At 33.2% G+C, this 15,922-nt stretch overlaps 1 protein-coding gene across 2 annotated transcripts; it reads right to left on the reverse strand.

The window, feature by feature from the left end:
* Window positions 1–43: 43 nt before the first annotated feature.
* Window positions 44–14,163, reverse strand: LOC126749031 (protein phosphatase methylesterase 1). 2 transcript variants are annotated; one of them, XM_050458637.1, is made up of 8 exons: window positions 13,951–14,162; window positions 1,808–2,000; window positions 1,642–1,751; window positions 1,350–1,589; window positions 1,219–1,284; window positions 937–1,166; window positions 536–706; window positions 44–393 (listed from the first exon to the last, which is right to left on the reverse strand). In XM_050458637.1, the coding sequence occupies exons 1-8, from the start codon at window positions 13,995–13,997 to the stop codon at window positions 233–235; spliced, it is 1,218 nt and encodes a 405-aa protein (XP_050314594.1). In that variant the 5' UTR covers window positions 13,998–14,162; the 3' UTR covers window positions 44–232. The 2 variants fall into 2 exon arrangements, with proteins under 2 accessions (XP_050314594.1, XP_050314595.1); XM_050458638.1 differs by lacking the exon at window positions 1,219–1,284 and having other exon boundaries at window positions 13,951–14,163.
* Between the last annotated feature and the right edge of the window lie 1,759 nt (window positions 14,164–15,922).

Here is a 15,922-nt window from a genome sequence, read left to right on the forward strand (position 1 = left end):
CCAGTGCCAATCCAATAGGTTACAAAAAGAAAACAGCTTAATATTTGCTAAGAAAAACACATTTATATTACAACATAACTTTAGTTTTTTTACGAATATCCTGCTCTAAGTCAAGCAAGGGAGCAGATAACCTTTCAAGAATGATTGTAAGAAAAATACATTCATCATAAAACAAAATTATAAAGGATGAATAGTATGAAACCACGAAAAACTTATATCTAATAATGAATAATTAACAACAAGTATTAGGGTAAAGTGGCATTGAGAATCCAGGCTTGCACTGAGTGCATTTTTGTTTAACTAAGTAAATGCTAAGGATTTCAGCTACTTGATGTGGTTGGTCCTCATGAACCGCATGACCAGTTTTAGCTAAAACTTGAAGCTGAAACTTCCCTAAAAAACACAATTAGGGTTTAATCACGCAGTTTAGAAAGTCTTCAGACTTGCTAATGCACTTAAAAACATAAATTATTTTTTTTTAAAAAAATTATCTAATATAGAGCCAAAAAATATTTTCTAAAACATTGCTGCTTACCCTGCATTTGCCCTACAGTGAGCTTTGTATCAAGTCCATGAATATTGGCTAGGATTAAAACTCTTGGCACTTTGCATCCCAAAAATCTTTCTGATAATCCTTGGAACCAGTTATGCCAGAATGGTTCAGTCTTACTTAGGTCAATTCTCCAGGTATACTTAGGACCACCATCTGAAATTTAAAAAAAGACAAATAATTATATCAACAATATTAGCATCAATTGATATTTCTTTGATATAATGGCTAATTTTAAAACCTTTTAAATGTTTTTAGACTAGTAGTTAAAGAACATGTTTGATACAATATATTTATTTTGCTGTTCATAATTGATCTATTAATTTAAAGTTTAATTAATTCTTCGTTGGTGAATTAACGTAAATTATAAAATGATAAGTTAATACCTTTGTTGTTTTGATTTTCCGGAATTTTAAAGTTAGTATGCTTGTCAGAATGCGGCAATGGTGGTTTATTAGCAGGCATTTTTTCTGTAGCAGTTGCAGGCTCTTCGTCGACCTCTTTTAATGATAAATCATTTTCCAAAAATTTGGTGGTGCAAGGTATGTCGATACATTTAGCGTCTATTTTGTCAAAGGTCTCCCATTCATCGCATGCCAATTCACCTGTCTCCATACTACAAATTAAACGAATTAACAAAGGTTTTATAAGACGTTCTAAATTATTACTTTATTATTTGTCCAGGCATAGAAACTCTGGCGGCTTCCAAGTTATGACTTTGTCCGCCTTTATAACTGAAAAACGAAAAGATTCCCCATATTTATATTATGATATATTGTAAAACACAAAATAATCTTACCACCACTGAATTGCATGAGGGATGCTTTTAAAGTGGGTTGGACGCCCTCTCAGAATGCTTTGCATAGAGGAAAGGGCATCAAGTGCTGTTCCCTCAACAACGTCTATCACACATAATCCGACTAAGCTATCAATTTTATAAGAAGCACTAACTGCAATAGCGCCTCCCATACTATGCCCTACTAAAACAATTGATGTTTTTTCTCTTTCAGCAAGAGTGTTTGCAACATCCACAACATCCCTGAAAAGATGTTTTACCATTATTTGGAATAGACCAGACCAAAAGAACGTACATGGAAAGAGTTTCCAAAGACAAATCAGTATCATTATTGGTTTTGGTTTTTCCATGACCTCGGAAATCCAATGCCACTATTTGACACTCCAGGTTAGCAAATATCTCTTTCTAAAATATCGTTCATTTAAGCAAAGTCATCAATACAGTTGTAAACACAATCTTACCGTAAAAAGAGCCCATGTTAGACCATTATAACCACCACCATGCAGACAAAGAATGATTGGTCCGGTACTTCCTTTAACGAATATATGGTGACTTCCTGTTGAGGTTTCAATAAACTCTTCTTTGTCAAAATAGTCATTCCATTTCAGAGGGGTAAAGTCAGGTTTTGGAATTGAAAATTTTGAAGTCACAGACCTACAATAGGAAAAAGAATCTAATTATATTAACAATAAATTACACCGAATTATCATTGCATACCATAAAGGCTAACTCAGGACCTCTAGAAATGTGGTAAAACAAACCCTATCATAAATATTGATAAAGCCACCTACATTCATTAACTAGTTGATATATCAATTAGTTTTATAAGCAGTTAAATGACTAGAACCGACATCAGGATGAAATCAATTACTGTTGGTAGCTATCTACTGGATAAAATCTTTAACTTTAAGTACTCTGATATGAGAATAGAAATCAATAATCTATATTGTTGTGACAAATTCATAACTAATTACCTATTTTATTTTGTATTGTGTTACAATTTAACTAAATAATATTAATATTTGCTTCAATAGTGACATCATACCCAATAAAATAGGCAAATACTCACTATATCCTAATATGGGTCAGCATATCTAACGCCTGGGAACAGAGCATCATCGCTCTGGCAGACGTAAAATTATTCTTAAAAAAAAAACTCGATATTTTAGGCGAAATATACGCCATTCAAATTTTTGCAAGGTTGGTGGTTGAACACAACAAAAATATGAAGTTTCTGAGCAGCACTGAAAGCGGTAGAATCTATCACATGCAATACTGCAAAGTTTACTTCAAAAATTTCTACCAGTCAAAGGAAAAACAGTACTGGGAGAGATTAACCATACCGCACCCTATGAGGACAGTAACGAACACCATCAAAAAGATGAGTAGGAGACAGATATTACACTCCAGACGATTGCGGCATCACATGTACTTATTTCCATCCTTAAATCACGAAAGCTGAGGTGTATGAAACCTATATAAATTGTAAAATTAAAAAAGCATTTCCAATTTATATATTTTTATTTAAAAAAAAAGTCAAAAAAGGGAGTGGGCAAATAAAAGTAAAATAAAAGAATGTGGTACAAACAAATTCTTGTAAAAATATGTGTTTTGTGGTATTTAATAAAAGTCGATTAATTATTATTATTATTTGAGATGAGCTTCCAGAATTTAAATGCTGGCTGATGATGAAATCTCCTCTAGTCTACCTCCCTTTTAATGTGTAGCGTAATTCAGGACTCTTATATCGTAAAATTTTGAAAGCTGCTATTAGGAGTTACTGTCATAATATTAGTTTGTGTAGTTAAGATCCTGTGATTATATATTTGAATATATATAGGGTGATTATATATATAGTGTTTTTTTTTGGACATATCTTACTAGATTTTATATAGATCTGCTTCTTTAAAGAGTTCAGTAGTTGGAAAATATTAACTTCTTTTTTCATTTATTACCTTAAACATAATATATTTTGGGTTATAATTAGTGGGTTCAGGACATACTGACACGATATCAAAATGCAATATTATAAGATTGATTCTACTGATAAGCTGAGTTAACCATTTGCAATGATTTAAGATGCAGGATCTGTCTCGACTGGTAAAATGTATATATAAGTTTTCCTATTTTATTTAATGTGTATTGCACATAAACCTGCCATTTTAAGTTGGTATCAAGTATTATCCCAAGATACCAGCACTCGTTGACACGTATAATTTCCAGGGAACATTTGCATTGCAAGGTACCATGTTCGCACTAATGAATCTTTAACCGCGTGACTGGTGATTTACTAACCTCAGCAACAGGGAAATTTAAGAGCCTTTTAAATTTCCAAAAAATTTGACTGATTTGTCAATATTTATTTGCCAATATTTGATTAGGTACAAAAAGTGTCACACCATGCTTTTATTTGCCTTAATGAACTTTCCGTATTATTAGGTGCTTTCGACCAAGTTTTTCCAGAGAGAGTTAGGGCTGTGTCATCTGCAAAACAGTTTTATTCCAGGTAAACCAATTCAGAAACAGTAATGGTGTACCTCTGAATCTTGTTATTGCATCTTTTGATGAAGTTGGGGTTGATGGCGTTGAGAATTGTTTGGTTCCCGTTGATTCTCATCATCCGGGTTGAGGTATTTTTCTTAAAGGTAAAGAACGTCCTAGACATTGCAAGGTTACCTCAACTACCAGATACAACTTTAGAAAGGTTAACTTTTTACTGATGTATATATCTTTGCTTCCAGAATGGGGATATCTTGAGGTATCTACTGATGTTAATATTGTCACTGAGACTTTTTATTGTACACTTAAGGAAATTGTTGACCTAAGTCACGTCAAAAAAAATAGAAAATACCTATTGTGGTTTATCATTGAGATTATCAAACTTAGTAAGCTTAAATATACAGTTTATCTTAAATCAAGAAAATCCAGATCTTTCTACTGGAAATCCAAATACCACCTAAGAGACGTGGAATCCCCGTTACGAACAAATCACAGAATGTGTTAGCCCTTTATAAAATTCTTGAGAGATCCAAAGTCTGTCTATATTAATGATCACGATTTACCATGCTTGCCTTTTAAACCCATGTCATTTTTTTGTGTATGTATTCAAGGGTTGCTGTGACCATTTGTCGAAGCCGCTAGGATATCTTTTAAATATTATTCTCCAAACTTAGTTACGTTATCCACATAGGTGGAAAATTACCAAAATAATTCCTATATACAAATCTGGCTCTAGAGATGAAATTAAAAACTATCGCCCAATTACTATTATGAGCTCTATTTCAAGTCTTGAAATTGATTTTCCTTGAGCGCCTAGTTAGTGAAATAGCTGGTCGCATTACTTCATGTCAACATGTCTTGCCCAAAAAATTAAATTTCACTAATCTTGTTTCATTCTGTCAATATGTCCATGAAGCTATTAATGGAAAATCCCAGGTTCATGTTATCTATACAGATATGGAGAAAGCATTTAATAGAGTGAGACACTGTACAACCCTGAAATCTTTCTCAGGTTTAGATCTATTTGGTTCTATTACTTGCCTAATTCAGTCATACCTCAGTTGAAGGTTTCAATATGTTGAAATTAAAGGTTCCAAGTCATTTATCTTTAAAAGTACTTCCATAGGGCTCCAATCTTGGACTACTCTTGTTTTTGGCTGCTGTCAATGGTCTGACTTGCAATATTAAAATTGTAAGTTTGTAATGTTTCCTTCAGATTCAGTCTGAGAATGATTGTCAGGCTTTGCAAGATGAATTTTGCTATGTTGGGAGCTGGTGCGAATTAAATAGCTTCAGATTAAATGTCAGTAATTGTGCTTGTATGTCATTCACCCTAAATAGTAATCCCATAATTTTTAATTACACCTTTAATGGTGACCAACTTCAAAGAGTACCCCAGCAGAGAGATGTAGGAGTGATTTTTGACCCGACTCTTTTATTTTCTAAACACATTTTATCCAAAGTAGAAAATGCCCAAAAAATTTCTGGATTTATTGTTAGAACCACCACAGGTGACAATGGTTGAAGCCGTTTAGAGAAGGTTCTTGAAGTGCATGTATGTTAGAAAATTTGGTATATATCCCCAGAGAGGCTGTGATAATGATTATTTGTTGCAGGTTTTTAATAGACTGTCTATGAGTAAAAGAAGAATTAGAATATTTTGTGAATGATTGTAATATTTTGTGTATTAGTTTTTTTATCTGGCTTATCCACGAACCAACCTTCATAAAAATTCTCCCATTTATAAACTTTGTGAATAGCGTGAATCAGTTTAAAAAATAATGCTAAATAAACTAAAACAGAACTGATCAGTGGTGTGTTGAGTTTTTGTTATCGTATTTTATTAGGGTGGGAAATTTCTGCGTTATTATACGATTTGGGTATTTGCTCATTTTGTATTTCCTTTTATTATTTATTACAGTATTTTTTATGGTATGTTAAGTTAGTATCTGTAAGTAGCCTTGTAGCTATTGATACTTATAACAACTAAATAAATAAAATAAAAAAAACAAACCAGTCTCCTTGACCCTTTATCAAAACTTTAAAAAATTAATTTATATATATATTTTGTAAATAACACTGTGCCTAGATCTGTACTCTGCGGCATACAAAACTCAATCGGACAGCTAGGGCTTAAATGGTTGTTTATTTTAAAGCATTGTGTTCTTCTATTTTTGTAAATATGATTGAAAAAGTTTATAAACAATACTATGCATGCCAAATCTTTCCAACTTGTCCAGCAAAATCTGATGCATCACAGAACCATTTGCTTAAGGCAAGAAATAAGTTCCAAGTTCCTTGAGAGTAGAGGGTTGTTTGAAGTCAAAGTCGATGGTCGTTCTATCTCTGAGCATAAAATGCCCATAAGAAAAAGAGCAAACATAGGAACGCGTGTGGAGGATGGAACTATATTCGGTCAAGCTACTGAAAAAAACGAGGACAGAAAAATATGGTTGTACCTTAGCAAAATCTCGAAAGCAATTACTAGCGAGGTGATTAAAACCTACGTAGCAAAGCACATTGACACCGCTCCAGAAAACGTAACCATTAAAGAATGTCTACCCAAGACAACAAAATCTGAGCGGAAGAGATATATGATTGGCGTAAGCCCCGTCCACAAAGACTTAGTGTATGATAAGAATTTCTGGCCACGTGGAGTAAGTTTCGAAAGGTTCAACTTCTCGCGTGGTCGTAATTTTTTAGACCATCATCAGAGAAGTCAACAAGCCACATGAGTCTGCATTCTAACCTAACAGTTGCTATACGGGATTTGCATCGCAAGACGCATGAAAACTATTCTCAGTGTGGGTCTCACCATTCTGACGCTGATTACTTGTCACCAAATACAAATACTTTCAGTAATTCTGCACTAAAGCTGCTTAACTACAATGTGCAAAGCTTAAACAATAAAGTTCTGGAGCTCGAGGTTCTGCTGGCTACACTATCTCCTGACATTCTCACAATTACTGAACATTGGTAAAAAAACCAGGACATAACACTTGTAAAGATACGTGGGTATAAGCTCTCAAGTTACTATGGTCGCTCTTGTTGAAAAGGAGGGGGCACTGCTATATTTTATAAAGATGATCTCAGTGATCATGTTAAAGTAGAGGAAGTAAACAGTCTACAGACTGGCACAGAAAAAGACTTTGAATTTTGCATTTCTAAAATTGTTATTAATAGCAATAATTCCATAATAGTTGTTTGTGTCTACACATCACCTAGTGGTAACAGCCAATTTTTTCTCCACAATCTTGCTAACCTACTTGATGAGATGTATAATAACAAAATTTCTTTTATTATTTCAGGAGACTTTAACTTTAACTTTAGTAATCCTGATGACCATGACGTGATGGCCTTGCTTGGACTAATGCAGACCTTTGGTCTAATACCTTACATTAACTCCAACACTAGAATCACTGCTCACTGTGCCTCTCAGTTGGATAACATCTTTACAAATATGAACTCAAGTGTTGTCATATCTTCTGAAGTCCTTGTTTCTAATCTGTCTTATCATTATCCTCAAATTTTTGTTTTTAAAAGACAGATGGAGGTTCCCCAATGTGGTATGGTTGTGAAGCGACAAAAATTCTCAACACACAACATGAATCGATTTTACAATATGCTGATGTCGGAGGCATGGGAGGAGGTCTATTCTGCTGAAGGAGTTGAAGGAAAATATAATACTTTCTTTCGTATTCTCTTCTATTATTTTGATTTGGCTTTTCCAATATGTACGACTAGGTTGAAAAATAAGAAGCCAACCTGGATTACACCAGAGATAAAAAGATATTCAAACTACATAAAAGATCTCTATGTTTGGTAGAAATATACTAATTCTAGGGAACACTACGTTACATACAAACATGAAAGGAAACAATATCGACGTTACATCTCCTCTTATAAAAAGTCTATAAATGATAACAAAATCCAAAAAACAAGATAAAATCAGCATGGTCAATCATAAAATCTGAGTCAGGTAAAAATAAAACTAACAACAATATTGTTTTAAGGGAAGATGGTCAGTCCATTGAAAACCCAGCTTTAATCACCGAACTATTTGCTAAACATTTTACTCTTGACCATCAACAAAGCTGTAACTCCAATATACATGACTTGTATGATTATCCAACCATATTTCTCAATCCTGTTAATTCTCAGGATATCTTTAAGATATTGATGAACCTTCCAAATAAATTTTCCTCTGGCTTGGATGAAATTCCGGTATTCGCATTAAAGTTTGTTGGGATTCACTTAGCCGGACCCATTTCCAATGTGATCAATGAGAGTCTTTCTACCCAAATTTTTCCTTCTGCTCTTAAGCGGGCAAAAGTAGTGCCTGTTTTTAAGAAGGGAGAAAAAACGAATATTGCCAACTATCGGCCAGTACCCGTATTACCATCCATATCGAAGGTATTTGAAAGGGTTATCTATCAAATAGTTATGAATTATTTAACTCACCATCAAATAATAAATAAACACCAATACGGATTCGTTCCCAAAAGATCGACGGAAATGGCCATTTATAGTGCAATACAATATATTATGGAGAATCTTGAGAGAAAGGCTAGTGTAGCTGGACTGTATTTCGATTTGTCTAAGGCGTTTGAAACGGTATGGCATCAGGGGTGCAGCATCTAAATTACTCAGTTCATATCTAGAGCAAAGAGAACAAATAGTTTGTGTGACACATTCCGGCTCACCAACGTTTTCCCGCCCCCAAATTATAGGAAGAGGTGTGCCTCAGGGCTCAATCTTGGGACCTGTGCTCTTCCTATTATATGTCAATGGCTTGCCTGAGCTGTTCCCTTCTGATATGATTTGTCAATTCGCCGACGACACATCAGTTATAGTTGCCAGGAAGACAGTGGCAGATCTTTCACGGGGCTGCTCATCCGCAGTGGAGCGCATGAGGACCTGGTGTCTGGACAGTAAGTTGTCTTTGAACTCTGGTAAAACGGGGTTGCTTAATTTTTCGAAGGCCAATATTGTCTCAGAATCTCTACTTGTGTGGTCTGGTGGGCAGTCAATCCCTGTAGCCAATAGTATTAAGTTCTGAGGAATACATATTGACCCCAATTTTAATTGGGAGAAACATATTTAAATCCTTTATTCCAGATTAGCTAGCTTGTGCGGATTGATTAGAAGATTAAGGGATGTAGTGTCTGAGGTATCTCTTCGCCTATTTTATTTCGGACAGGTACAGTCGATCTTACAATATGGTATCTGTTTCTGGGGATCAGCAAAAGGAGCTCTAGATATATTTAGAATGTAAAAGCATATCATTTGTTGTTTATTGGGCCTGACCTACAGAACTTCCTGTAGACCTTACTTCAGCAGACTAAAAATACTCACCCTTCCCTCCTTATACTTTTCTTCCTTGGTGTTATTTGTGAAGAGACACAATCATTTGTTTGTTGAGAATAGGGCAATGTACGCTGAGGATGTGACTATGATTACACGACATAGAAGCGATCTCCGCATTCCATTGCATAATTCAGCTTACTATGAAAGAGGTTCTCATTATATGGCCATCAGGGCTTATAGAATGCTACCTGCTGATATTAGAAGCATTGAATCTACAGTCCAATTTAAAAAAGCTGTTTACCACTGGTTGCAGATTAAATGTTTTATAATTTTACTTTTGGATAATAATTTTAACTTGTGTTAGATATTTAGAATATTTATTTTAAATTTTGTTATTTTGTTTATATAAGTATATTGCCTCTATGAATTCTAGATAAGAAAAATTAATGTACCCTATGGGAGCTAGATCCTCCTTTGTATGACGTTGCTTTGTCGTCCTGTATACGATTTTGTTGGCAAATAAAGGATATTATTATTATTATTATTATAAAACCAAATTGGTGATAATAAGACTGGAAGTAGATGATTTACTGCCTTTAATAAAATTTGGATTAATCAGATCCAACATACAAATAGCTGCATCCTTGGCAGTGACGAGTTGTTGAAAACCAAATTTTTTTGTCAGATTAATTTGTTTAAGGTCAAAAATTCATGTAGACATAGTTTTATACATTTTTCTACTAATAGATTTGATAAGTTAGTACCACTGGACAATAGTCACTTAAGACCTCCTTGCTTCTAATTAGCGGTTTGATTACATGTAAATGATTATAGTTAATAACTTTAACAGAAATCTCATCACTACCTGGAGAAGCCTGGTCTTTATGTGACTTACAAGTAGTTTAGTAGTACAAGTTTGTTGCTACTTATTGGTTTTCCTTGTCTTATCCAAGACTTTAACTTTCTATTATTACAATAAATGTATTTTTCTTCTGTGGCTCATCCAATATTCCTTTTTATTTTACTAACAAAAAGATCAGTACAACAGTCAACCTCACCGCACTGCAAAATGTTTATCTTTCTGCTTTATCAATAAGTTAACTTTTTTATGATTAAAATTTTTAATTTTCTTTTTAAATTGATTTAATCTAATATTTAACAGAATGGGAAAGTGATCAGACATGCCACCATACATAATCTGAGAATGAATGCCAGAACCCTTTATATGTTTTACAAAAAAGTGGTCAATGCAAGACAATTGATCTCCTTTTTCGTATCAAGTGAGCTTATTTAAAACACAGTTTTAACCCAAACCATGCACCCAACAGATATAAATAACTTCAGCCTTAGTTTGCATTATGTATTAACATAACATTGATGTCTCCCAAAAAAAGTTCTATATCAAAAAATGTTGTAATAGTATTCATAAACAGATTGTTTAGTTGAGATGCATAATTATCTTTGTTTAATAATGAAAGCCGACAGACCCTATTAGTCCTAGTGTATTATTGTTATTTAATATGGCCCTTACAAATTTAGCGTCATCTATGGGAATCACTGAACATTCTCTAAGAACATTGGCTTTAAATTATAAAAAAAATCTAATTCCCATTATATAAATACTAAAGGATTATGCGTTTATATACTAAATAAACATTTAAAGTACACTAGGCGCAAGAACCTGTATGTGTATAACTTAGAATATTTATATTGCTTCAGGAAGCCCTTACTTATTATTTACTTATTTATTTATTTTAAGTCTCATATTATTACAAAGCATTTTTTTTAACAATTGAAATTCAATATATTACGTGCAAAATACATAATAGCATATACACAAGTCAAAAACTTGATGAAACAAGACAATGTATGCACTTATACTTAAAATGTAATTCAACAAGATATGTACGGAAAATAAGTATTCCGTGAAGTAATTAAGCTTCTCGAGGAAGCTTCGAGGCACATGTAGTGGTTTTGGACCTTGCAGCCTGATATAATTTTTTTAAATAAGGGAAGATGTTTCCAAAATGAAGAGAGAAGTCAGCGTCAAGATCTTCTGTTCCACAAAGTGCGTTCTGCAGGACTCTCTTTGAGGTACATTTACAGTAAATCTAACTGCCCTGTTTTCAATAGTGAAGAGCATATTTAAAAGACCTTGATTAGCCACACCCCAGAATGGTATCTCATACCGAAGATGTGACTCAAATAAAGAAAAATATACAATTTTAGCCAGTTGGTAACCAAATTCTTTCGTACTGCAAAGCATCCCAAAGAGAATTTCCCATTTAAAGCCGCACATGCTACTCAAAACGCAAGATTTCCATTAAAAAGTAAATCGATGAGATCACATTTTAGTCCCATCAAGTGACTCTTGCTCAGATTTAAACACAAGCGATTGCAGTCGAACCATTCTTTAATGATACTTAAATCATCAATTACGGTTCACTCTAGCTGACCAGTCTTAATGTCCTGCCATAGTATTGAAATATCCAGAGATGATCAACCGAACAAGATCATTAATATATAGCAGGAACAATATAAAGCCCAAAACAGGGACCTGTGGGGCACACAGCTAAATTCAAATGATAAGGACTTTGCTCCTAAGCACACAACATGTTCATAATGGCAATCCAAATAAGATAAAAACCAGGAAAGAGCCAGGCCTCCTGAAAACCAAACTGTTTAATGGTTACCAAACATTAAGTGATTGAAGAAAATTGAAGATCCTTCTTTTAACCAACTTTTCAATGACTTTGAACAATGTAGGTAATAAAGAGATCGGACGGAAGTTGGATGGCTCGCAATTGCAAATTTTAAGCAAGAAGAAAAAACACCCTGTAGCCAAGATTCATTAATACACATTGAAAGGACTTCTAAGGCTTTATCAGGCATTTTAAGAATACCACTGCTGAGATTTCATCATCTCTCCTTCACTTTTTATTTCCCAAATGACCTCTTCAAGCTACAAAATGAGTTTTTATTGCACACATTTTTAAGATAAGATAATGGGTCATAACTAAAAGGTAAATTTTTGGTTAGATTACTTGCTATATTATGATAAAAATGATTTAGGTCATTGGGGTCTCTGTCAAAATTAGGGAGTCAACTTACTGCAAAAATCCTTAATAGCCCAACTTTCCTTTTGCTTGTTTTAAGCTCTAGAGAGTACATATTTTTAGCAGTCTTAATAAGTGTTTGTAAATACTATGGTATTAATTACAATAGGAAATAAAGCTATATCTATATAATTTTTCAAATAGTTAAGCAATCGAACATTAGTTGCTGATATCTTTAGGCCTTTAGTAAACTAATGATTATTCTTTTTGGACTTTCTTTTAATTCGATGCACAGGAAAAGCCTTATTAAATAAATCAGATGACATATTATAGAAGCTGCCAATTGAATCTGAAAGATCTAAATGCTGCTAATCTGTGCCATTGTGTGCCAACACATAAAGAGTACAATTTATTAAAACCGGCTGTATTAAAAAATCTAGCGGGACAGAGCTGTCATCTGGAAATAAGGTATATCTGCCTATACCTTATAACTGGGAGATCATTAACATATATTAAAAATAGTAGTGGAGCCAGTATTGATCCTTGAGGCAAGCTATGAGTAACTGATTTTGCATAAGATACATCCCCTTTACTCAAAACTACCTGTGAACGGTCACTTAAGTATGATTGTATCATTTTTATAGAGGCACTACTAAATTGATAATTTTTCACTTTATGAATAAGCAAATCATGAGACACACAATCAAAAGTAAGTAAGGCTAAGATCACAAAAGGTAGTATTGACATATTTTTTTATTATTAAAAGCATTACAAATAAATGATACCAAATCCATTATAACAGAAGTACTATTTAAACAAATACTCCAAGATTCCTGTGGCCACACCATTGGCATCCCCAAAGCCCTCTTCCAGATATTGGGAGAAATAGGTTCTTCATTAATTTTGTAATTGAATTAGTAACAATTATTTTTTGTATTTTGTATTGTATGTTTTCTGTATTCTTTTTTAAAATTAACATTTGACAGGTTTAGGATTTCTCTTAGTAATATGCAAAAGAAAATACAAATGATCATACATCATGAGCTTAACTCATCATTAAACCAATTCTGTTTTTTATTTGTGTGATTACTGTAAATTATGGATTTTTTAGGAAATGAGTCTAGGAAATAAATCATATGCTTCCTTTATTACATTATTAAAACAATTTGCAACAAAATTGACCCGGGAGCTTTGATTGCTTACAAAGACCCAAAATGTACTTTCCATCAAGTTAAAAAAAGTGTTTCTACCAACTTGAGTAACATTAAAAAGAAACATCATTTTTTGACCCAAAATTTCTCTATATCCTTATTGTATATTTACTATTAATAAGTGCATTATCAGATATTATTCTATCCATAATAAGAAACTGTAGATAATATTATAATTAGGACACAAAGACGTTTGGCACTACTTCACAACAAATTAAACCCTTATTATTTAAAAAAGGACTAGCAGGGTATCATAATTCTCATAAATAACATTCCTTGGAGGAATTATTCGTCTGGTATAATACATTTGTTTTAAATCCTATCAGTCAATAATAAATGGAACAATAATAATATAATTTTTTTTTGTATTTGAAGTTTTAATAGGTATCGAATAACATACACTTGGTTAAAAAAAGTATTAATCACAAATCAAACAATAAGGCTCAATAGGCCTTATTACGATATCTATAGATTTATAAGCCTTATTCTATAATAAAGCGGGATTTGATAGGGGATGAAAACATTACTTACCCTCTTTTGTGAGATTGATCAAAAACCAGTTTTCGTAAATCCGACATAATGATTAATTATTTCTATACTTTTAAATGCTTCAACCCCTAAATGAATCCTTACATCTCTGTCAATGTATTATGTATTTGTTCATAAATACATAAACCGTGTTTATTTATTAATACAAGAATTTAAATAAAAATTATTTCAAATAACCTCAAACAATTCACCTTATGACAAAAGTAAAAAGTCAGAAGTTGACAGGTTACCGCGTTACCAGGATAACCAAGGGAATTTCCGCAAAAAATATGGGCAAAAGATGGCGCCAGCGGGTCACTTGCCAATTAAATTATAATAATAAAGCAAATTACAAATTTGAAGCAAACAACAGACAAAGTAACTACCTACCTAAATTAATAATATGACAGAGCACTTAAAAACATAAGCTATAAAATAATCTTTACCACATGCCTAACAGTATAATCACAATATTATATATTTACTAACCAAATCAATATTTTTTAAGGAATACTCCTAATCGAACTCACAAATGACTTGTAAAGGCATCCTGAAGAGATCAATCTATAGGAAGAGAATTCGCTAATTTAGAGGATCTTGGAATAAATGAGTTTAAGCCCAGATTAGTGCGCCTATAGGGTTGATTAAACGTTTGAATAATCTCGTTTGTTTTGTTGGAACAGTAAGCCCTATGGAAGCCAACAGTACAGGACTATCCACTAGAAAGTTCATAAGTTTAAAAAAATTTTTAAATCAGGTTCATCCCTTCTAGCCTTCAGAGTGGGCAAAGAAAAGCGTTTATTAAGGGTTCCCTTCAGAGGCATAATATCAAACTTAAAAGCCATTAAACGTAAAAGCTTTCTTTGTACGTGTTGTGAATGTGACAAGTATCAGCGGGATTCCATACAGACGAACAGTACTCAATAATAGTTTTAATTAAGGAATAATATATTTGTCTCATAGATAAAAGATCAAAAAAGCAACAATACAATGTTTCACAAATCCTACCATGCTTAGAAGCTTGGATATCATTTTATCAATATGTGTTCTACAAAAGATAGCGAGCGATCAGTTGTAACTCCCAAGTCCACAATAGAGGGTACGCCACTCAATGAGGAGTTTTTGATTATATACTCGAAAAAAATAGTGTTATTATTTGAGGAACAGAGAAAATGGCACTTAGATGTTTTCAATTTCATGCCATTACATTGACACCATAGCTTCAACCTTTCCAAATTGGCCTGCAGTCAGTGGCAATAAGTAAGGGATGACACAGACATAAAGCACTTAAGGTCATCAGCAAAATAAAGAAATCTTGTGTAAAGGAAATATTTAGAAATGTCATTAAAAAAGACATTAAACAAAAGGGGATCCAAATGGGACCCCTGAGGAACACCTAAAGGCACAATGTTTTTTTTTTAGATTTGAGATTGTGTACTCTTACTATTTGAGTGCGATCTTTAAGGTAACTCTAAATCCACATTAACATACTACCGTCAATACCAGCAGCTTTCAATTTCGGAATTAAAATAGTATGATTGACCCTGTCGAATGCCTTGGAGAAATCCTCACCGGAACAATCCAATCATATGTTAACAAATTAAGATCAGTAGACTTTCCTCTAAGGAACCCATATTGTTCCTGCATGAAAGTGCAAGATAATAAGTTGGATAAAGATACAGTAACAATAACTTTGGAATGGTACTAATAATACATAATAGCCTATAGTTTGTAATATCTTCCCTATTTCTAGATTTGTACAAGTTAAAAAACTGCCTTCCAAGACTTAGGAAATATTCCAGTTAACAATGATTTGTTAAAACTAATGTGTAGAGGTCGAGAGATATAAAACTGCAACACTGTAACAAAGCTGGAAGTACTCCATCAAGACCAGGGTCCTTATATATTTTTAACTTTATGATCTTTTCGTATATAGAAGAAATCGGAATTTTCAGATAAGCAAAAGAAACTGGGC

This window comes from Anthonomus grandis, chromosome 22 (assembly GCF_022605725.1).
Source record: "Anthonomus grandis grandis chromosome 22, icAntGran1.3, whole genome shotgun sequence".
NCBI lineage: Eukaryota > Metazoa > Arthropoda > Insecta > Coleoptera > Curculionidae > Anthonomus > Anthonomus grandis.